Genomic DNA, 23468 nt, shown 5'->3' on the forward strand with positions numbered 1-23468 from the left:
GATTTGTATTTTCATCCTCTTTTTTTTCCGGTTTGTTTTTCAAATTTTATTTGCTTAAAATCAATCGTATGAATACGATATTATGAACTCAACGAGTTTATGTTATTTACATTTGTTTACATTGTATTGCCGCTACAGTTTCTTAGAATATAATAACAAAAAGAGAAACAATCGAAACACACAGAAGATGTTGTTGTGTATCGCAACACGAAAAAGCCGAAAAAGTGGTTCACATTATGCCTATATTCTACCTTCCATTTGACACGAAAATTGCCACAAAAATGGGTTAAAGCGTTACATTTTTTAACGTTAAAATGTCCTAAAAACGTTACATATTTGTTCGTTATCTAGCATAATAATGTAAATTTACTGCTTTGGTCAAAATCCCTGAAAGCATTTGATTAATGACAAAAAGCGAATGAAATAATAGTTTTGGCATTTTATAACCACGTTTTGTTCTGAAAAAATCAATTGAAATTATATGCGTTAATGTTTTAGTTTTTTAACTAATTTGAAGGCGAATGAAATAAACTTAATGCAACATCAATAAAGTGAAAATGATGTCTAATAGTCAGTCGTGTATCGAGCATAATGTCATTTAATAATCTACAATGCAGATGTTTCTGTCATTGCTTCGCCGGATTCGTTATCAATTGAATCAGTTGGATCATTCTTTGAACTGCGTTTGTATGCAATTTTCTCCGACTCTAAAAACATTTTATTCATTTCATTGTCATGTGCACTGTTTTCGTTTTGCTTTATTACGGCATGCCCCGGAGCGAATGGATCGCCCTCACCATGCATAAATAAGTCTAATTGCGAGCCACATAAATTACTGGACATTAGTTTCTCTGCTTTTAAGATTCCTGCATCCGGTTCAATATCGTCACCCATGCGCTCTGCAATGACAACTTAAAAAAATGTCACGTAAGGTTTGCGAAAAAAACAAAACATTTTTTTTTTAAATAGAGTTTCTTACCATTTGATAGTTTTCGGGCTCGTTCAGCTTCTTGTTTGATAATAATTTCATTTGTAATGTACGCTTCACGTCTTATTTTATCTCTTAACTCCGCGGACATGTCTGGAATAGCCCAACGAACCCATATCATTACAACTGCAACGAAATTCTGCAAAGAAAAATAGTTTTTCAGTTGACATATTTTTCAATTTGATAAATTTTAATTCAGTTTACCTCAAAAAGTACTACAAAACCAAGTCGGGCTGCCAAAATAACCCAGTATGCATATGTAACATCATATTCGTGATTCTCTCCCGGACCATAACGGAAGTCGGCATACCTGCACTCCCCATTTGTTGGATTCGTTGGGTTCGATGGTACTTCCTTTGCCGTAAAATTTCTTGTGTCGAAAACAGACAGCGAATAATTAACGTAACCAGTTAACGTTCTATCTTCTGACTTGAAGAGTTGGTATATAAATCGTGGAATAAACTCTGATGTGAATGCGATGATGAAACCGTTTGTGATGACACTAAGTTTGCCAATACTGTCCAAAATACGATACCAAACACCAATGTCACGTACACGTTGTGTAACAGGTCGTCTATGGAATTTTAATAGCTTTTGAGCATCGAAACGCATCTCCAAAATATTATTGAGTAAAGCAAAGAAGGGGGCCAAAGGAAAAGCTGCTACGAAAATTGTCACAAATCCATATTGCAACACCATCTCTAGGTACCTAGGAAAAATATTATTTGTTACTCAATAAAAACTCTTACTAAACTACTCTTTGTTAAAGTTACTCATTAAAGAGACTTTGTGGTCCCCATTCAACCAATTTTAGATCACGCAACCATCTTTGTGCGTCTTTTTCGGCACTCGTACTTTTTTTACGCTTTGACAAACGCACTCTCAGCGAATTATAGTATTTGAAAATGCGAGGCTGTATCATTTCGAGCACAGTATTCATCGCTTGTTTACCTATCATGATAATTGCTAATTGAATACACAGCTCCGTTATGCAACCACCAAAACCACACTAATAAAACAAAGAAATTCATATAAAAATCTATACGATAGGAACAAATAAAATGAAAATAAATAAATATTATAAGCTAATACCTCTTCTTGACGATAACCTAGGAATCGATTGTAGTCTCCTGGACGACCGATAAATTTTCCTTTAAAGAATGCTATATAAAAAATACTTGCATAGTAATTTACGAACTGGAACAAATAGATTTTAAGCGTTAACGAATCATCGAATTCCGTTTGTGTACGTAATATTTCATATTCAGTTAACCATTCAGCAAGCCAAATGTACAGCTATTTATATAAAAAAAAAAACAAATAGGTTACACTTTTTGTGAACTGGTAATTCTTGAGCCGATTCAACCTACCCAACTGAAAGCGAAAATCAATGACAAATTGATCAAGGCTGCCGTTATCGTTGTGATATAAATTGCATTTGATGTGGTAAAATTATCTGTGCTAACGCTTAGTGCTGCCAAAAAAGACATTCGATATATGACAACAGCAACGACAGCAGCTAGCGCTAAGGCAACCAATAAAATAACGATCGAAAAACTAAACACAGCCGCTGGCAATTTCATTCGCCAAAATGGTGGATCCGGTTCTTTGGTATTTGTAATATAATCAATGCGTACTTTTTTTACGTGAGCCAGTCGAGCGAGATACTGTGGTCGAGGGTGCTCTTCATGTATGTCAAAACCAGTTAAATCCCAGCGATGTGTAATTTCGGCTGAATATCGCTTCCACAATTCCAAAAACAACGTAGCTAAAATGAATATACATACATGAAATTTTCATTAATTTTCAAATAAGTTCCATTGATTTATGGCATATTGCTTAGAGTACTTACCCCAGAATGACATAAATACGGCAAAAAATACCGTTGCCTTGTTATCAAACAAATAAGTTACTTTAATGTGCAAGCAGGATTTTTCTAGTGACCAATAATTACATAATCTATCGCAAAGTGGGCACATTGTGGTATTTTTCATATTTCCATAACAAATCTCTTGGCTAGAACATTAAATGTAAACAATTCAAAATTACTATACAAGTTAATCGAATGATTTTGTAATTAAACATTTGATAATAGATATATGTACCTCGGTATGTCGTACGGTAACGTAAAAATGGCATATAAAAAGCAACCAATTCCAACTATTGATGCCAACAGCAACATATATGTATAGTAGCCCAGCCATGCAAAGTATAGTCCAATTTTAACACCAAAATAATCCTTTACATAGTCCAATGGTTGGTAGCGATACCTAAGGGGAGAATCACAGAAGAAAATAATCGAATTTAAAATAATCGAAAAATAATCGAAAAATCGATACCATTTTGAAACGCTAGCCCATTCTTTATACAATAAATGTCGAACACTTCCTGGCACTGATATTTCACCCTATTAGAAGAAAAAAACTCAATATGTTTTCAATATTGGTGATGTTTTTTTTACATACGTCATGTAATGGATATGAGGCTATATAAACTCCTTCGTTGATGAGACGATCAATCCCAAAGGCATAGTCGTCATCAATTTGCATTGTGAAGCGCTTGCGATCCAAAATAAATTGAACAATACGAGATCGAATAGCTGGCGTGAAAAAACATTTATGATGAACATCGAATCTGAAATGGTTGTATGGAAATAAAATTTGATTAATTGCTATAGCAATTCATCGTAAATCAAACGCAAAATGGAATAGAATTACTTACAAATATTCTTTGTCACGGCTATATACGGCTGTAAATCGTGTTGATTTCGGTGGAAAGTGTTGTTCGTCTACAGACATTAAATTCCACAATTTATTGCAGCATCCGCTGAATCTATCATAGGCTGATGTTGTTGTATTTTGAACACTTCGGAAACCAGGTATCTGTGCAAATCGATTGTGGTAGAAAAACAAAGAATAATACATATAAGGAATGTTTTTAGAATATTTGAGAAGAAAGGGGACAGCATACAAATGGGCACAAATTTGAGGAGACCAAACCAAAACTATTTTTCTGAATGGAGACTTTCCGTTTATATTTATTTAGTGCAAGCAAGATATTTTGTTATGTTTGCATTATCATAGAAAACGACATAACAACAATCAAAAAATAAATTCAAGCAAATAGAATGCTGTACGTGTCGTTTTTTATACAGTCTGAATATACAATTATCATGGGAATTCTTTGTATGCAACTTTCATTTTACTATTTATATCGGCAAAAATACAAAAAAAAAGTCCAAATACAGTTGTCATCCCTTCATTCAAATTACTGGATTTTTGTCACTTTCACAACACAAAAAAAGAAACACAAACAAAAACTCAAAATACCAATACCAATACAAATAAAAACAAGACCAAACAAATCAAACAGAAGATCACCAGATTGGATTTTTTCATTCTAACCTTATTTGAGATATAAAGTGCAGCGTTCGATATTTTCGAAAATCGATTTTGTTCTTGAACTGAACACAATGACTGGAAATAAAGTGTGGCGTTGAATTTGAAGTCGTGTACTATTTAAAAGAGTGAGAAAACAAAATAACAGCCATAACATACCTCTTTCATGGGCATTCGCAGTTTCAAAATTTCCGAATATCTACGCAAAACCTCGATCGGTGTGTGAATTTTGGTAAAATGAAGATGCTCAATTTCATCGCGTTCTAATTCCAAACCTTCATTTACTAGATTATCTTCAAAAATGGCACGTTTTATGCAATTCAGTTCTTCTTGTAGTCGATCTTCGACGGGTTGCCAAACAATAACAAAGTCAATTGATCGTTCGCCGTCCGCAAAAAACAACGAATCATATTGAGAATTTGGAACAGATGTGGTTGGTTCGGGCGGTTCACTGTAACAACTTTCACAATCTGCATTATGATATTTCTTAGTTCCCATGCTTCTGAAATTAAAAAACAAACATTACATTTACGTGATGAATTTTGAAAATGTAAAATTTGAAATGCAATTAGTTGAACATTTGCATTGTTATTGCAACATTCAATCATATCAATAGACATGCAATATCAATTGTTATCGCCTTTGTTAGACACTATAGACTCTGTGTTGTACGAGACTCATATGTTATTGAAGTTCATGGTTATAGCCTGTCAAATCAAATTATTACTTCAAGCATTATGCTGGTGAGTTTGCAAAATTGGTTTTAGTTTTCTGGGCACACACATTTTCTCACTCACTCTGATGTTTCGGGTACAATATTCAACTCATAGACACTGTCTCGCTCGCGACTAGCTCGAGCATGTGGTTTACTGAACGATACATCATTGTATATATCACTGTAAGTTGTCATTTTCAATAAAATTCAGCTTAATATCGGTTTTCCGCCAATATCAGTGGTTTGTAGATGTGTAAATCTCATAAGATTTGAAAGCAATGTATAATACTCACTTGTCAGCGTCCATAATTTCGTTGTGTTCTCGATCGTAAATACTGGCGACGGACATCGCATTAATATCACGTAAATTACTACCAGAATGCACTTTATCCTGCTGTGACATATCTAACGGTGACAAAGTTTTCCCATTTTGACCACTGTGAAATGCTGACTCTTGCTGGGGTATGGTTCGTAATCGCGTGCAATCGACTGCCGGACGTTGATTAACATTCAATAGGCGCCGCTCAGCATCATCGACAGATGTGTCATAACACGAACTTGATTCAATGGATTGATTCGGTCTAGTTTTGGTCTCTGAATTTGTTGGATTTAAAGGAATTTCCTCCGATGAAACAACTAGAGATAAATCGACATTTATTTTAGTATTAATAAGTTGCACAAACAAATGTCATACAATCTATAAATATATTCTCTGAGAAATGAACGAATATTCACAGAAAAAACTATACATAAGAGAATATATCTCACACCTATGTGCCAAAAAAAGTATTATTAACAATGAGTTGAATATTTTTCGATATGACGGACATCTCAGCAATTTTGAATGTTGATAATGACAAACAATTTATAAAATATAAGCATTGTTATTGCTTACGGAATTCATATGAAACAAACCTAATTGGTCATAAGTCGAAGACTACCTCTGTCTAACTACTTTCGATTTCAGTACAAACGATGATAGATACGCATAGTTGACCTAATAGTCTCACACGAAAATTCTCATACGAGACAAAAACACACACCAAACCACTACATAACATTTTCACAACGTTACAATAAATATTATTACTGATGGTCAGATATAATTATATGCCGGTTCATACAAGTTCAAGCGAATGCGTTAAAATACAAAGGAACACCTCTTAAACAGAGACAACCAATATATGTGTGTGTAAATAATAATAAAAAATCAAGTGAGTCAACTACAACATATTATATGGCATTGATTCCGGTTTTTACATTAATGAATTATTTGTTATGTGTTGAAATATCACATTTTAATTTTCTCACAAAGTTATTTTAATCTTCTTTCTTTGTCAAGGGTCTTATCAAGAAACACATGAAACACACATAATGCCTAAATTATAATTTTTCATTTCCTTGTAAACTACTTCTTTCAAGTTATTAACTTTTCATTACTTACAATTTCATTAAATTTTATTTTAAAAAAACTTCAATATGTTCGAATTAATCGTTCCACCGCAACTCAAAAAAATAAGATAATTTCCTCTGGTTTTCAACAAGAGATTGAAACAGATCTATCGTATTGAAACAGATGTATATGAATCTCTTGAAAACATAAACAATCTGACTAATTCAAGAGCAAAAGACGAATGAATGAATGTGAATGGTATTCACAGCTGTATTCTGTTTTAACTTGTTGCGATGCTTGTTACGTTTCGATCCAAAACACATATCCAATTTGTTTATATGTGTGAGTTATATGTATTAGCATGCTTCTCGTCAATAGGCAACGAACAACATTTGATCTACCTACAGCCGTATATCGTATATGCATAAATGAATGCCAATTTTTGTTTCTTGTTTTCTTTTGAGCTCGAATGACTTTTGTGATGTGCTGTGAATCCATGAAAAAAATCTCTCAATATTCTTGGAATATTGCTTAATCACAGACGCATATTGCTTAATCACACAGTCGTCGGTTTTTTTTAGTATATCTTTTTTTCATTCACGGTCACTCTATTTGCCTTTTCTATTAAATTTTTTTGCGTTAAATCGGGAACGCAAAACGAAATTCATCCGAAAACTCATTATGAAATTGTGTGTTGCCTTTTCAATTTACCAAATAGATAACATACCCATTGTGCCTGATGAACGGGTTAATTTTCAAATGAACTTTGCACCAAAGCTATTTACTATTATATGAACTTTTATCACGCAGCATAATAAACTAACACCCTTTTTAATGAACGCACAGCGTGAATTTAATGAATAAAATAAATGAAAATAAAATCCAATGCTCTAGAATCAACAGTCCATTGCTGACTGTTCGCGTTTTTAAAAATAACCAGAGCAATTTTTTTCCCGCAATAACACTGGTTGAACAAGAGAGTGAGAGAGCGGAGAATGCAACAAATCGCGGAGAATACGACAGAGAAAATGAGATGAAAACTTACACAAAAGTCATGTGTGTCACTATAACGACTGACAGTTTACTGTTTTTGCGGCAACCTTATCACTATGTATCAACTACAGACACAAACACAACGTATATTAGCTAATGACTACGCTTAATCGACATATGTTATTTACGATAGATTCATGTGTATGTAATTTATATTGTTTGAGCAGTGGCGTCGAACCAGTTTTTTGCAGTACTTTAAAAAAAATTTAAACTTTTCTCCAACAAAAATTTTTATTCATCGTATTTATTCTTCAACAAAAAAGCTATGCCCAAAAATGGATTCAATTTCATTGTTTTAATCGATATTTAAATTCCATGTTTAGTACATTTTCGAGGCATTCACATTCCAAATAAATTGTAAAAAAATCGATTCGAAACACCGTATGTCCACGTGAAGCCGGTGCTGTCGTTCATCGCATTGCATCGCATTTGCTAGTAAAAACCGTAATCAGCGTAGAACGGCAGCACCAACAAGAACAACAACAACATTACACGAATATAATTGAAAGTGTGTGCGTGTAGCAATCTCTAGTCGTCTAGCATTATCATACACAAATTGATTGTCGTTTGTGTGCGTATTCGGTCAACGATGAATCGTACGATTATTGAATCACTTGCTGGGGTTCGTCAACAAACAGCGCAAATCATTTACAAGAGTACATTCGTTTAGAAAACACGTAATTTGTTTCGTGACAATTTTAAAAAAGTGAGTAATTTTCCTCTCTTACATTTCGAAAACAACATCGCATTTTATGAATCGTGTTCAAAATCAATTGCATGTAAAGAAAATTTATACTTTGCTTTGCATCAATAAGTTTTGCATAAAAAAAGAAACAAGTTTCACATAACCTTATATAAGAAGATTTATATATGTACACTAAATAAATAATTTATTAATATAACACACTACAGATGGGTTTAGAAGAAGATTTTACTAAAGCTGCCGAAGATGTGAAAAATTTGAAGGAAACGCCCGCTGACGGTGACCTTCTTGAATTATATGCATTGTACAAGCAGGCAACAGTCGGTGACGTCAATACCACTCGCCCAGGTTTGCTTGACTTCAAAGGAAAGGCCAAATGGGATGCATGGAACCACAAAAAGGGCACTGACTCAGAAAAGGCCAAACAAGGTTGGTTGTCATTTCATACTCTCTCAAAATTCAAAATTCACATTAAATTTTTTTTTTTCAAGATTATGTGAACAAAGCTCAAGAATTGATCGAAAAGGTTGGTCTCAACTAAACATTCACACTGCAATGAAATCACATGAGGTCATCTGTGCCAACAACAACGAGTGGACAGTTATTTTCTTTATTCTTGCTTAACCATAATTTCTTAAACTTTGTTATATACAGCATTTTTTTTTCTTATATCGGTGTAAGGTTATCTCTGCACTTCAACAACGACACGACTGTTGAACATGAACAAATTTTCCATGTAATCTATTTCACCAATAAAATTTGATATACACGACTTTTTTGCTACACAAGAAAAAAAAAATATAAACGCCGTTTTAATTGATTATAATTTTTTCTTGGTTTATCTTTATTTATCAAAAAAAGTAAACAAATTGTTGAAAATAATGGGCTTGTCGTAGATTTCGTTATCTAAAAACGGTTGTTTCTCTTCTTTTTCTGTTGGTTTTTGCGTTGATGTTGACGTGGACCCGGTGCCGATGATGGTTCAGGTGCAGCTGGTGTTGCCGGTGAGTTCTTTGACAAATTCGCAGTTTTGCTCATGTCACTAAAATTGAGAAATAAAAGACGACATTTTCATATTGATTGACTTGAATAATAAATAAACCAAAAATACTGTGGCATGGTCAATGACCGCTTAAATTTTGTGAACAAATACCGTTTGCGACATTAATGTCATGGCAACGTGTGTATGTAACCATTATAAATTTTAATGAAATTGTTCGACCAATAAACTTACTATTGATCAGCAGCGCCGGTGCTCATGCCTTGAGAACCTTTGATAACGTCCTTATTACGACGGTCACGTTTTGTGCGGCGATAGTTGCTGCGTTCATATTTCGGTAGCCAACGTTCTGGATCGGGTTTAACGTCCGGATTATAGTTTTTAGGTAATTTCGGTTTACGCTTGTGGTGTGTACGTTTTTTAATTTTCTGCGGTTCAGAACCAGGTGTGCTGGGCGATTGATCACCACGACTTGTTGCCGTACCAGTTTTCTTAGCTGCTTTGGTGCTCATCATCCAATTGGTTGCTTCGAGTGCATCAATTTCAACATTGTTTGTTAGAGAGTCCAAAGCTGGTAGTCGTTTACTTGCCTCTTGTGCCTTCTTTGCATCGTATTTTGCATAGGCAATTACCAATTGTGCCAACACCTTTTCATCGGTTGGATTTGATTTAAGCAATTCTTCCAAACTGCTGGCAGCTGTTTCGGCTTCACCACCACGCAGATGGAAATTGGCCGCTTGCCGCCACATGTCAGTCAAATCACCAGATGACGATGTTGACTTATTTGATTTCTTATACCAATCAACACACTCTTTGAGCACATTTGATGCGGCCGTTTTATTATCCATACCAAGATGAAGTGAAACCATTGCCGACACAACACCTGGTTGGTACTTTTGCTTGTTTGGCAACGATTCCAATTGTTCAATGGCACCTTTACGATTACCCTAAGTAAGAGACGAAATTATGGAAATTTATTCATTGCAACGAAAAAATAATATGATTTTTTCAAATAAAAATACTTACGCTCGTCAATAACAATTGAACGATAGCAAATTTGGTGGCTAATTCATCGTTTGGATTTGCCTTACCATATTTTTCCAACAATTCAATGGCATCTTTGTATTTTTTACCTAGGGTTGGTCAGAAGAAAAGAAAGGAAAAACTCAGGAATTGTAGAGTAATGGAATAGTAATTTTTAAGTAAGTATGCCGTATTTTTTACTTTTTGCCAATTGTGTGACGCGAATCAATAGACCTTTGAATTCAACGTCTGGATAGGTTTGAATTAATTTGGCGACCAGTTGATGCACTTGATCATCTTGATTTGTATACAAAGTCAATAGGCAATTATTTAAAGCGATTGTCTTCTTTTGTCGTGTTGTTAACTTATGTTCACAAGCATCAGCTTGTGCGGCGCGAATTTTTTTCTTTGAATCAAAGACATTTTGCTCTTTATTAATGGCCACCATATTGTTGCTAGCAACGGCTGTGAGGGCAACATCACTTGATTTATGCTTCAAGACATCACTATAGATGGCTGTGGCTTCTTTGATTTTGCCTTGCATTTGCAAACAATAAGCCAATTGAACTTTAATTATGGCCATTTCATCTTCGATATCGTCATCTTCATCGACTGATTCACGGCACAGTTTCTCGCTGACACGCAATTTCTTCTCGGCTTCCGAGTATTGAAGTTTTCCCAATAATGCACAGGCATCATTATAACATAATTCAAAAGTGTCGTCACTTAGATTTGGCACCTCCTTTGGCTGGAACGTACATCAAATTTTTAACATGAAAAAATCGTACTTTTTCAAAAAATATTCCAATACAAATGATTACTTACTGTTCCTTCAATTGCCAAATTAGCCACGACTGCACTTAAATTCGTTGTACGCTCATTATCGTAGTCATCGTCAGTATTTTTGATGATATCCCGATAGACATCAAAACATTCTTCAAATCGTTCCAAACGATAGAGAACTTGAGCACGTAACTCTTTGATATTCGGCGGTAGAGGGCTGGGCAAATTGGCCGAATCGATGGTTTTCAATGCTTTTTCGGGAACATTCAAACGGTATTCGGAGTACGCTTTTTCAAATACCAAATCAGTCAATTGGAAGCGGTCAATGAATTGTACGGCTTCTTGAAATTTTGATGTATGTATTAAACAAACAACCTTGCAATGAGCCGCAGTTGCATCGTCAGGAGCTACATTCAAAACTGCAATGCAAATATGTAAATTAATTTATGCGTCAAAAGCATGTAATGAACTTGACTTACTTTTATTTAGTGATTTGATAGCTTTATCATACTCTTCATTCTGGCTAAATTTATTCACTTCACTATAATAAGCGCGAATGTTCGCTTCCTTGTTGCTTCCCGCTTTATTACTCATCGTTTTAATTTATAGAGATAACACCACAATTTAAATGCAATTATTAACTTTCTATTCAAATTGGATTAAAATTCTCGTTTGCAATAATTTGCCGTCGTGTGTGTATCATGACAATTTTGTACAACTTGGCAGTCGATTTGACAGCTCAACACATGTAAACATTGCGATGAAGTTGAAGCGAATCGTGTATGTGTGTTTATAAGAGATTGGTGTGTATAACACAAATTTTATAAAATTAAAGAGTATTTTAGTTTCTTTAAAAAAAAAATTGAATCAATTTTCATTTTGTTTGTAAAAAAAATTGAAAATTAATTCTTCCAATTGTATATGAAATGCAATCGTCTTTATAACACAAAACTTGAAGGCCAAATGTGACAACCTCAAATGTATAGTTGTCTCTGTTCCGCATTTTCTATCTTGCTTTTTTTCTGTTCATTGAACATTAAGAACTGTCATTCAGCGATCATTTTACAGTCAATAACAATACGTAGTACGGGATTTGTCGGGGCTAATGTTAAATCGCCATTAAAAAGTCGAAAAACGAGAACAATTATACATATTTAAAGATAAAACAAACAAAATTTACACAGACATTAGTGTTAACGCACTTGCAAAAAGAAAGAACGCAGAAAAAGGGAGAACAATAAGAGAAAATTTCGTCAATTGAACGCTGGCGTTTTGTTTATCAAAAAAATCAATGTTTTTGAGTACTAAATAGCTAGTTTTCTGATTGTGAGATGATTCAGTGAGTGAATGCATACGTAAAATATTAGCCATTCGGAGAATTACTCAGTGATAATTTGGATATCAAGAGCGAACTATGGTCGCGACAAATGCGATACGGACCGTGATACAGTTTACACTTTTAGCAATTGGTGAGTACTATTCAGTTGTTGTAGTAATGATGGAAGGCGTTTTTCTCTGGCTCAACACAAATCAATATATAAACATAAAATATTTACTTTTACAATTATTTATGAAAGTAATCTTTTTGCGCGCAGTTTTATGTAAATTATTTATTTGATTGTATAAAAATGTGGCACCATGCCTGACACCAATTGCCATTTTTCATGATTTGAATATTTCAAGCATATGTTTGTTACAGATTATTCGTTGTGGTTCATATATACTGATAAAGAAATGCCCTTCCTTTATTTATACAGGTGTATATTGCCACGATTACAATTTAATTTTGAAGTCGTCAGCCCCAGCTATAGAAGGTGTTGACGTCACATTCAGTGCAGATTTATTTAATAGTGATGGATCAGTACCGAATAATGAAAGACTCAAATGGGTAATTTTGACGCGAACAAATTATACGGTTGAAATTAAATTTAAATAATTTTTTTTATTAAAAACAATCTTCGTAAATATTAGCATGAATATTCGATTGAAGTGATATGCATTCGATTCGAGATACAAAATGAATTTTTACGTTTCATGATCACGTGAAATTCAACAACTAATTATTATTTGATTTATCATTCTTGCTTTGTTCTCATATTTTGAATTGTGTAATTTTATTGAATAAATCATTTTCTTTTTTGTTACATTTATAGGAATGGCAAGTAGATGGCTATGACAAGCAAGTATGTATCCTGCAAATCTCTTTTTCGAAAATACACTCTGATTCAATATTTTAATCGTTTTTCTTTTCTTTCACAGATATTTGAGACAGAAACGCCACATTCCGAATGGAAGTATGTGTTTCCAAAAAAGAATGGCGGTGCCAAAAATTATACAGTCCGTGCAATTGCTAAACGTCCAATTGTGTTTTATGATTTTGAATTGGCGGAAAATGACATCAATGTAGAAATAACCAGTAAGTGGACGAATCCAGTTTTTTTTTTCATTTATGGAAATAATTTTGTTTGCCTTTTTTTCAGACGTATTGAATGGTCAATTGGTGCTAGCGCAAAATGGTACTGAACGGCAAACCGATTACATATCAAGTGCAACGCAATTAAATCAATTAATCCGAATCCGTGATGGTGATTTTATGAGTATAGCAAATGCGACGTATTTTACAGTTTATTGGTTCGTGGATTGTGAGTATGTCGGACAAACGGATCAATGGAATTCAACAAATATTTTCAAAAAAGAAAATTCAACACATAATCTTGAAGCTTTGTTGGTCGCATCATTTGAACCTCGACCACAGCCTCAGCCAACGACAACCACAACAACTACCACTACAACTACGACAACAACAACCAGTACTACGTCAACGACCACACCGTCCACAACAACAACAACGTCAACAACAACCACAACACCAAAAACAAATAGAAGGCGTCGCAATATACAAAGTGAGCAATATGCCAATGAAACAGCTAGCATGTTAATACAGAATGGTGAAATTGATCCGAAAGATTTGGCGAATGCAACAGAAGACCCAATGTCCACCACTTTTTCACCAATAACCCGTTTGCCGTACATGATTGATCAACCTTATGTTTGTTTTAATAAATCGAATGTTGCACCCGATCCTAAGAAAATTTACGGTTATTTCACACGAAATGTTGCTGTTCGCAGTAAGTTTTAATTAAAAGCGAATATTTCTTTATTCGATACTCATAGACGTTTTCTTTTACTTTCAGATCCGTTAACAGTGCCCACTGCAACGGGTAATTTATTGTGATTGTTATTGATTCTTTTTCGATTATTTGTCGATTATTTCAAATTAATTCTACTATTTTCTTTCGTGATTCTCCCCTAGGTAATTTATGGATTAAGCGTGAAGATGGATTGAATTTAAACATATCATGGAGTGGTTCGCCACCGTATCAATATTGTTATGAATTGAGATGTGGTCCATACAATATATCCGCAAATGATACGTGTGGCAATGATGAAGGTAGCTGGATAACAAGCAATACACCTTGGTTTCAAATTCGACGTTTCTTTTTTATAGACGAAACATCATTTACGATTTTATTACAAGTAAAAAATCAGATAACAAATCATACAAAAGTTATAACAATCAACACATATGAAGTGCAAAAGCAATCCCAACTGTCAGTTATTGTTGTTCCAGTTATTTTCATTCTCATTGCTATCGTTGCAATTATATTCGGTGTAGCAAATTATGTAGCACGCAGAAATCGGTATGTGTGAAAATATTTCTTTTAATTATGATAACATAATAATCGTACATGTTTTGATCTTTAGGTATTCGGTCGAGGTAGCTGATTTTAATTTTGGTGAAACATCATCAGTCGATTTGGAATACAAATCGTTTATACGTCGTTTATATGATAGTATACGAGAGGTATTGCCACAACGTCACTTCAACGATGGCCAAAATGAAGATGACTCTTCGCTTCGATACGGTGTCATGACATAACTACCCTTTATTACGGCGCCAAATTGATTTCGAATATCTCATAATTAGATTTGTTATCAATTTCATGTACTATATGAAGTTGTTCACTATAGATTTATATATAATACAATATATAGTATACTAATGCAATATATTAACGAAAAGTATGAGAACAGAGAACAAAAGCGATTTAAGTAAAAATGATTCATTCTTTTTAATTTGTGATAAACAGTTAATCGATAAAAGAAAAACAAATGTCATTGTAAAGCATCTTTCTTGATAAATTCGATAAATTCGTTTGAGCTAAGCAAATAGCGTAGACTTTTGTGATATATGTAGGGGAATGGACTGGATAAATGAAATGAATCGGCATTTTTTTATAAATTGAGCTTCTTCAATAAAAAAAAGTATAAAAGAAATATATCAAGCAATCAAATTGCACTGTTCGCCTCGGGGGTTTTACGAAAACATGAAACAAAATACCTCGGGCGAACGGTGCAATTTTAGTGCTTGGGTAGACAAAAAAAAAACATGATTTTATGGAAAATTTTAAGATGATAAAACACAAGTTAGTAAGAAATAAAAAAATGATGTTGTTTCGATTTATTTATAATATTTTTCGATCTCTCTCCATATCGTCCATCCTCCTTTCATTTTCGAACAGATTTTTTATTAATGTTAGTAAGAGAACAATTTCGATTTATTTTGGTACTTTAGTGAATTCAAGGGTGCTGATGGCCGTTAGACGACTGATCAATGCAGCCTCTTTGATGAAATCAATCTTTGACATCTTGAGAATTTTTAGTTGGCCACTCTGATGACCGACCAACTGACCCACAACGCGAACTATATTACCTGCAAACATAAGACAATGGTTTTATCTATTTGATATGATTCAATTGTGAAAAATAGAAAAATTACCAGCTTGAAATAGTAGAATGTTTCCAAAGAAGATCGCTTCGATTGCATAGATATTGTCCATGCTCCGTAAATTCAGATGGCTCCTTTTTCCAAAACCGCTGATTCGATTAATGGTCGCTAGTTTAATAGATTATGTTGTATATGTCATATTTTCCTTCTTTTATTATGAGTGTTATCAAAAACTTCCAAAACCAATGATGCTTACCATAGATTTCCAATAAGGTGTACGGGCTGGTAAATTTCGGATCTTTGACGTGACTTCGTATGGTTTTTATGTCCACATTTAAGACGCATGTGTCTGCTTCTTCTGATGTTTTTTCAATTGCAGGCAATGATGCGCCGGGATTTTGATGTGCAGCCATACTCATTTTTCAGCTGTTTGATTCGAATACCAAGTATAAACTATGCTATAATCTATTCGGTGGATTTTCAATAGACAGTTATTGACACAATGCATTATATTGGCATTGTTTTTATTCACTCTGTTGCACAACGGTTAAAAGTAAGAGTTACACACAGACATCGATAAGAGGATAAGAAATGTGTTGATGCTTTTTTTTGTAACTGTATATTGAGCGATGGTTGTTGAAAGAGAAAATAGAATGAGTACATATTTTTGTCGGTGATTTAGAATAAGAGATAGCAAGAGGGTGTGTGTGTATGTTGTATTTCAATAGAAAGTCGTTGTAATAGAGCTCTTATGTCATTTTGACAATTGGCCGACCTAGACCAACAAAAAATATTTTCGAATTACACAATTCTACGATGGAAAACCAAAAATTCTTGCTTATTTACTATAAAATAATGTGTCATACAAAAAACTTAATTTGCTTTATGATAAGGTATTGTATATTCATCATTTGATGGTCATTCAATTGTTTGGTTAAATAACAAACAAATGTTTCGCATAAAATACTTCCAAACAAAAAGTAATGTGCAGCGACACATTTTTAAGGTGCGTTTTATAGCGATGGCAAACAAACGCGATTTAAAATGCAAATACTATCGATGTTGGAACAAGATAACGTGCCAAAAAAAATTATTCCCACTGATTCATGTACGCTGCATACTATCTTCAATTTCACATTGAGACTAATTGCACACACAAGTCTAAGAAAATTGTATTCTTTTGTTATCTTTTCGGACAAAACGTAAATATAAATAATGAGAAATATTAAGTGCGTAATACATTGAATCATATGTTTACACAAGAATTGGTTGGATTCACTATAAATATCTGCTGGAATAATAGATCAAAATCACAGTTCAAATTGTGCGGCAAATGAATGAGCTAACCATAAAGTTTCATTCAACATCTAGTTCAACATAAAAACGATTGTAAACGATCAATTCGACGTAGTGTGAAAGTGTGTAGTGTTATTGTTTTTGCCGGTACGATGAAAATTTGTTTGATGAAAATTCAAGTCATCTTTTGTTAATATAAAGCAATTAGTGGTGAAAATTTGTTTGTAATTAATCTTCTTAAATGCATTCAAACAATGTACTTTTTTCTGGAAAATGTGTGTAATTTGCCACCGCATTGCAATTGTCTCACATATTATACATACACGCGACTTAAAATTACGTTCAATTAGATGTAATCAGTTGAGCGTCTGAAAAATGCATCTTTTGATGTGCGACGAAGAGTCAATGCAATCGAATATTAAATGGTCTTTCGTGTGCTTCGATAGCATAGTAGTATAAAAAAAACTGCCATATCTTTCATGTGAAAATCAACGATTTGGACGGTAATGCACATGGGCGCTATTGTTTTGGCGCAAACAGTCAAACACAATTGTTCTGTGCATATTCATTCCTCTTCCTTGCTTTGCCATTTTCCGTCAAAATCGGTTCAACGTCTCGTGTGTGCTATTATTTCAAACGATTCAAACAATATTTTGATGCGCTCATTCGCATTTTTTTCTTCAAATTAGCTTCCGTTCAATATCTCTCTCTGTGTGTGTATTGTTGCATATTTGAACATAGATATAAACCAAAATAAAATCACAAATTGAAATCACGGTTTGTCTATATATCTGTTTTGCGTCTGTAATACAATATGCTTTTTTCCCACTCGCATTCAATAGAATAATGCAAATTACAAACGATTTTCGCGATTTCATTCAGTCAACGCTATTCATTCGTTCCGGACACACAGCGTCAGCAAAATCAGCAAAACATGAATTGGAATAAAATTATTGTAAGTAGTAGAATATCATTATTATTCATTTATCATTATTTGTTGACTTTTTTTGTGAATAGAAAGTGAAACTTTGTCGTTTTCGAATTTTTTTATTCCTTTGAAAGGAAGATTTCCCTTTGATATTTTTTCAATTATTGATGAATACGAAAATAAAAAAAATATTTTCCGTGAAAAATCGAATTGATCGAAAAAAAATTGTTCACAAAAAATTGAAAACATTGAGTCAGAACTTGAAAGGGAATTGTTCAACCTCTAAATCGATAAAACACTTTCATCGTATTGCTCTCATGTAATATTTCTAGACATTATATGGTGGCAATGGTGTTCAAGACGCGTGAAAATTAGCATTTGGCTAGTCTTGACACAATATATACTTCGCGGATGTAATTATTTCTTTCGTATTGTTCAAGATTCAGTTAGAACTGATGAAGTCATCTGTTATTCTTCAAAATGCTATGTTTTTTTTTATCTTCATACGAAAATTAAATGAATCAATTTACGATGGACACAAACAAAAAAATACTAATTTTCAAATTATTTCGATTCATTGCGTCATTCAGTATTTTGGCGGAAGAAGACTTCTTAGAATTTGTAGCGAAAGAGCAAAAAAAATATTTAACAAAAAAGCTATTTTTAAAAATGAACCATGACTTTAATTTTATTAAATTTATACAGTGTCTATTTCACACACACACTCATCTTCATTACAAATTTTTCATTCATTCGAATTTTATGCAAATTAGCAGCGCAAATAAATTCTTTTTAAAATAAGCAATTGTAGTTAATTTATGAATTATTCAGTTGATTTGTTGTTGTTGTGTATGAAATCAAGAAGACATAAATTTTCTAACATGCAAAAATTATCTATATTCTTTTCAGATGTCTGTTGCTCTGATTATTGTGGGAGCCAATATTGCCACAGCAAGACCGCAACAGTCGAACACACCTACCGAAAGATGTAATGGATAAGTGAAAATTTGATTTAGAATTTGATGCTATCAATAAATAAAATTTGTGAAATCAAAATCAGAATGATTAATCTAGTGCATCATATTGGTCTCTTTGATGTAGTATTTGATTTGAGCAGTTTATTCAATCGTTATCCAAGCTATCAGCGGCCAATCTATGGTGGAAATGGTTTTTATCAAGGACAAGGTGGATATTATTCAGGTTATAATCCTCAAGGTGGAATAGGCGGTGGTTTTGGTAGCTATTATCCTGGCTCCAATGGGCTTGGAGGAGGTTTGGGAACAAACATTTTGGGTGAGCAAAAATATCTCTTGAAAAAAAAATCTTTAGATCTTTTCAAATTTTTTATAATTTTTCGATGAAAATTGTGCATATTCTGGCGCTTTTTTAGGGGGTTCATATGGTGGAAGTGCTGGAAATTTTGGTGGCTATGGTATGCATTTATATCAATAATTTTTTCAAAAACTGTTCATAATATGTTGATAAATGTTCATTATTTCCGTTTTTCTTTTGTGATTCTTTTCTAGGTGGATACGGTGGTATGTTAATCTTTTTAAAATAAAAATATGCCTGGTTATTAAATATAAAATCGTTTGCTCTGGAGGTAATGGTGGTTTGCAACAATATGGTGGCTATAACAACAACAATTATAACGGACAACGGAATCTTGGCTTTGGATACTATCGTGGTACAGATCAGTATGGATTTTTGCCATCACGCGAAATGAATTACATTACAGGCACAGGCTATCGTGGTTACAACTGATTTCCGATTCCAATTAAATATGTAAATATTGTAAATAAATATGAAGGAAAGAAACAAAAAATTGACTCCAATTTCCATTATGCTAGACATTTCGACAATTTATTGTTAAACTTAGAATGCAATTCATTTCGAATGTATTTTTTTCATGTCAATCAAACTCAAAATTCTTTTGTTCTCATCGGAATCAGAACACAATTCCAAGTTTATAACGCCCTTGAATGGATGCATTCTGTCTTCTATGTCAGTTTGTTTTTCATATCGCGTGTTAACATTTTAGACCATAAAATTGGTTACACATTTAATGGTTGATTTATTAGCCAAACCAATGATAAAATGCACATGAAAATCCATTTCAAAAATCCATTCAAATCGCCCGAAAGTATGCAACAGCCAAGTATCGTTCTTTTTTCTATAAAACAATACTCCCATAAATATTGTTAATATTTGTTCTGTGTTTTCTTTTTCAGGTGGTTTCTACCCTGCACAACTTTAATAGAAATTATTTGACTAAATCAATTTTAAATAGTTTGAAGTCACACAATTGTTGTAAAAGTTTAATCAGTTTTTCAAAGAGAAAGAGAGAGCATTTATTAAGAGAAAAAATATATAATTCTATTTTGAGTTTTGCTATTATTATTTTGTATTAAGTTCAAAATTACTTTACATAATAGTGAAATAATAAAATGTTGTGCTTTGACTTTCCATACTTGCTCAGTTTTCATATATTTTTTAAAAATATGTTCTCCGATCCGAATTATTATTTTTTTGTTTTTGTTGTTGTTGTTGCGATTTGATCAGAAGCCAATTTAAAACGAATTTCGTGTTGAAACCAAAAGTAACCTTGGACTTGTATTATTTGCAAGTACATGATGATGCGGCAATCTCTTGTAATTTCTTTGCGATCAAAACAAACCAATTTTCTTTCGGTAATTAAAAAGAACCACGTCACTTGATTGTTTGTATATAAACGAACTCATCTCTGCAAAGTCCATCATTTGCGATCTTGTTGTCAAAAGGGTATAAATTTAATCAATAACAATCTACTACTTTCTCACTGTCTTAAATTGAAATTTATATTCTTTAAAAGAGTTTAAAAATGAAATCATTTTTCATTGCTTTGTTTATTTTGAGCTGCTTTGCAGCAATCGTTCTTTGTGACGATACGCCTGCGAGTGCGTCAGGTAAATAAATATTTAATTTTCCAACTAACGGAAAATCAATCTTAATAATTACATCCAAAAATGAAAACCTCCAAATCACTTCGATCCACGAGATACCGCAATAGAGAGGTTTTTACTTTCATTAATGAATACAATTTTACATGAAAAGCAGGTGGTGAAACTGTTCCGGTTGTTTTGCATGGGTTACTTGAAAAATTGGGCACAAGTGTGGCCAGTGGTGATATGACCAAAGTGACCGAAGTTTTGAACGCGTCTGTGTCTCGTTTGAATGATTTGATTCACAATGGAAATGATAACGAGAAGCTCATCAAATTTCGTGCTGACATCAACCAGTTAATACAAAAACTTTCGTCAGGTACAGGAAATTTGGATGATGTACGCTCTTTCTTAAATAACGCCAAAGACGCATTCAAACAAAATGTGGCCGATAAAATTAAAAATATTGCACAACAAAACTCAAATCAATGAAATGTTGATTTGTTTGTTTGTTTTTTTTTTTTAAACACAATTTGAAAAATAAAATTATTGTTTGGGTTTTTTTCCAAAATAAAACATATATAAAAATAAAATTATGAAAAAAACTGACACAGATAGCAGTTCAATAGTGGACTTGATAACATGTAGTCGTGCAAAGGTTAACAGGCTGCATGCTTTCAAAAGAACTTTCGATTCTTCATTTACTATGCCTTTCTATTCACATGTGAATTATGCTAAAATCTTTAAACAAAAATTATCACAAAACACCACAGAAAACGAATATTCTCGTAGATATACCATACGTATTTCCGCGCTATCAAAACGAAATAATTTTTTTGGTAGTTATCAAAACCCAAGCTGATATTTTGTTAATGCATGGCGATTATCTCGGCCAAATTCATCATTTACGATTTTAATTTTATAGACTATTTGAAAAGAAACCGAATCCTCAAATTGTTAAGTGGACTAAAGAATCAACATGAAATTATTAATCACGGTCTGGTTTTCACTATATTTTTATGCCACCGTTGTTTTATGTGATGATACTACAGGTAGGTTCGAAAATATATTTTTTTAAACTTTTGCTTTCCAATTTTTTGATTAGTTAATGAACATTACAAAAATAATAATAGCTGGATCAGTTTTACATAGAGTGCTTGTAAGTTTGAGTACAAGTTTGGAGAGTAATGGTAATAGAAGCTCTAAAGGTTGTTGAATCCCAGTTGTATGATTTTTGTCAAGAAGTACAACATATGAGAATTCGTGAGGAGTTGACATAGATTCTTGCTGATATCAGACGATGAAGAGTTGTAGTATTGATAAGAAATTCTAATATTGTCGACTATAGATTTTTCGAAAATTACAAATATGTACATTGTAACATCAAGACAAGACAAGATTGATCCTTTGATATTTTTTGATTCAAGCAAATGAACATTTGAAACCGTTTAACATTTGTCGATCAAATCTTCATGATCAAGGTCGTTAAAAGATTTAATCAAAACGGGTAACTTAATATTTGTGCATTGGACAAGAAATAACTTAATGATGACTTAATGGCCTATGTGACATTTGAAATCAAATCTATAATGAATAGAATAAAAAAAACTTGATCGTGTTGACAATAAAAAGATTGTCTGAAATTTGGATATAAAAGGAAAAAAAATCCTGAAACGAAGACAAACAGTGTAAGTTCTGTTGGAAGGAATACATCAATTTTAAAAGTGTTAATTTTTCAATCAATAAGTTCAACATGAAAGCATCTAATGTTTTTTTATTCGTGATCGGCTTTGTTTTATTCTTAAGCTCTATGGCAGTTGCTAACGATGAATCTGGTAAAGACGTGTAACTCATTTTTTTTTTTGGAGTGTAACTCATTTATTTACAGCTAATATTGCAGCCGCGCTAAAGAGTTTATTTGAAAAATTAAGTTCAGCTATAAGCAAAGGTGACTTAAAGGAGGTTGCTGAAACTTTGCAAATTGCCGATAGGAAAATCAACGAAATAATAAAAACAACCACAAATGAGAAAATACGGAAGTTACTTTTAGAATCAGTGCCCTTATTGAATGATTTCAAAGAAAAATTGTCATCGAATAAGGTCAATTTAAATGATGCGCGTGCATTTGAACAAAAAACCAAACAAAAGCTACAGAAAATACTTGTTGAAATTTCAACATAAATTAAACAAATCAAAACTGTTGTAATGGAAATTCTTTAACTAAAAATTGTACTCCACATCTTAATCACAAAAAAAAACATTATTAAGAAAGGAAAAAGTATAAAAATATGTAAAAATAAAATGCATATCTTATTATGATTAATAATAATAAAACTAGTTTTTTTATCAGTCTTTATCAATTAGAAATACGACCATGTACTTAATGAAAAATCATTTAATTGGTATATAAAAATCGGCATATGACCGATATCAGTAAAACCCGTAAACTAAAATTCATTCATAGTATCTCTTCAAATA

The 23468-nt window shown here is 32.9% G+C and overlaps 7 protein-coding genes across 14 annotated transcripts; 4 read left to right on the forward strand and 3 right to left on the reverse strand.

Annotated features, from left to right (window-relative positions):
- Positions 1-73: 73 nt before the first annotated feature.
- On the reverse strand, positions 74-7518 carry LOC116348281 (anoctamin-1). Of its 6 annotated transcripts, none has more exons than XM_031779238.1 (16): positions 7222-7518; positions 5395-5737; positions 5184-5282; positions 4546-4888; positions 4393-4464; positions 3710-3870; positions 3454-3622; positions 3328-3395; positions 3094-3258; positions 2841-3004; positions 2359-2756; positions 2081-2284; positions 1762-1997; positions 1193-1697; positions 980-1127; positions 74-899 (listed from the first exon to the last, which is right to left on the reverse strand). In XM_031779238.1, the coding sequence occupies exons 1-16, from the start codon at positions 7223-7225 to the stop codon at positions 607-609; spliced, it is 3372 nt and encodes a 1123-aa protein (XP_031635098.1). In that variant the 5' UTR covers positions 7226-7518; the 3' UTR covers positions 74-606. The 6 variants fall into 6 exon arrangements, with proteins under 6 accessions (XP_031635098.1, XP_031635097.1, XP_031635096.1 ...); XM_031779237.1 differs by having other exon boundaries at positions 74-911; positions 4546-4885; positions 7222-7517; XM_031779236.1 differs by having other exon boundaries at positions 74-911; positions 7222-7516.
- A 599-nt stretch (positions 7519-8117) lies between these two features.
- On the forward strand, positions 8118-9049 carry LOC116348333 (acyl-CoA-binding domain-containing protein 7-like). 2 transcript variants are annotated; one of them, XM_031779315.1, is made up of 3 exons: positions 8118-8253; positions 8460-8679; positions 8742-9049. In XM_031779315.1, the coding sequence occupies exons 2-3, from the start codon at positions 8460-8462 to the stop codon at positions 8789-8791; spliced, it is 270 nt and encodes an 89-aa protein (XP_031635175.1). In that variant the 5' UTR covers positions 8118-8253; the 3' UTR covers positions 8792-9049. The 2 variants fall into 2 exon arrangements, with proteins under 2 accessions (XP_031635175.1, XP_031635174.1); XM_031779314.1 differs by lacking the exon at positions 8118-8253 and adding an exon at positions 8308-8326.
- Positions 9050-9060: 11 nt separating this feature from the next.
- LOC116348286 (signal recognition particle subunit SRP72) lies at positions 9061-11784 on the reverse strand. Its single transcript, XM_031779248.1, has 6 exons — positions 11536-11784; positions 11099-11475; positions 10475-11021; positions 10277-10383; positions 9485-10197; positions 9061-9292 (listed from the first exon to the last, which is right to left on the reverse strand). Exons 1-6 carry the CDS (start codon positions 11648-11650, stop codon positions 9157-9159), a joined length of 1995 nt encoding a protein of 664 aa, XP_031635108.1. The 5' UTR covers positions 11651-11784; the 3' UTR covers positions 9061-9156.
- Positions 11785-12110: 326 nt separating this feature from the next.
- LOC116348296 lies at positions 12111-15171 on the forward strand. The gene is made up of 8 exons (XM_031779264.1): positions 12111-12525; positions 12814-12944; positions 13210-13239; positions 13316-13472; positions 13537-14184; positions 14251-14277; positions 14370-14757; positions 14822-15171. Exons 1-8 carry the CDS (start codon positions 12471-12473, stop codon positions 14994-14996), a joined length of 1611 nt encoding a protein of 536 aa, XP_031635124.1. The 5' UTR covers positions 12111-12470; the 3' UTR covers positions 14997-15171.
- A 373-nt stretch (positions 15172-15544) lies between these two features.
- LOC116348326 lies at positions 15545-16451 on the reverse strand. Its single transcript, XM_031779308.1, has 3 exons — positions 16102-16451; positions 15897-16013; positions 15545-15830 (listed from the first exon to the last, which is right to left on the reverse strand). The coding sequence occupies exons 1-3, from the start codon at positions 16262-16264 to the stop codon at positions 15676-15678; spliced, it is 435 nt and encodes a 144-aa protein (XP_031635168.1). The 5' UTR covers positions 16265-16451; the 3' UTR covers positions 15545-15675.
- Positions 16452-17154: 703 nt separating this feature from the next.
- Positions 17155-20424, forward strand: LOC116348324 (glycine-rich RNA-binding protein 3, mitochondrial-like). Of its 2 annotated transcripts, none has more exons than XM_031779306.1 (7): positions 17155-17288; positions 17984-18096; positions 18979-19057; positions 19171-19362; positions 19460-19501; positions 19596-19607; positions 20301-20424. In XM_031779306.1, the coding sequence occupies exons 2-7, from the start codon at positions 18076-18078 to the stop codon at positions 20324-20326; spliced, it is 372 nt and encodes a 123-aa protein (XP_031635166.1). In that variant the 5' UTR covers positions 17155-17288; positions 17984-18075; the 3' UTR covers positions 20327-20424. The 2 variants fall into 2 exon arrangements, with proteins under 2 accessions (XP_031635166.1, XP_031635165.1); XM_031779305.1 differs by lacking the exon at positions 20301-20424 and adding an exon at positions 19673-20257.
- Positions 20425-22689: 2265 nt separating this feature from the next.
- On the forward strand, positions 22690-23418 carry LOC116348330. The gene is made up of 2 exons (XM_031779310.1): positions 22690-22825; positions 22879-23418. The coding sequence occupies exons 1-2, from the start codon at positions 22744-22746 to the stop codon at positions 23169-23171; spliced, it is 375 nt and encodes a 124-aa protein (XP_031635170.1). The 5' UTR covers positions 22690-22743; the 3' UTR covers positions 23172-23418.
- Positions 23419-23468: the final 50 nt, after the last annotated feature.

This window comes from Contarinia nasturtii, unplaced genomic scaffold (genome assembly GCF_009176525.2).
Source record: "Contarinia nasturtii isolate CC-2019 unplaced genomic scaffold, AAFC_CNas_1.1 Cnas_scaffold_2367, whole genome shotgun sequence".
Taxonomy (NCBI): domain Eukaryota; kingdom Metazoa; phylum Arthropoda; class Insecta; order Diptera; family Cecidomyiidae; genus Contarinia; species Contarinia nasturtii.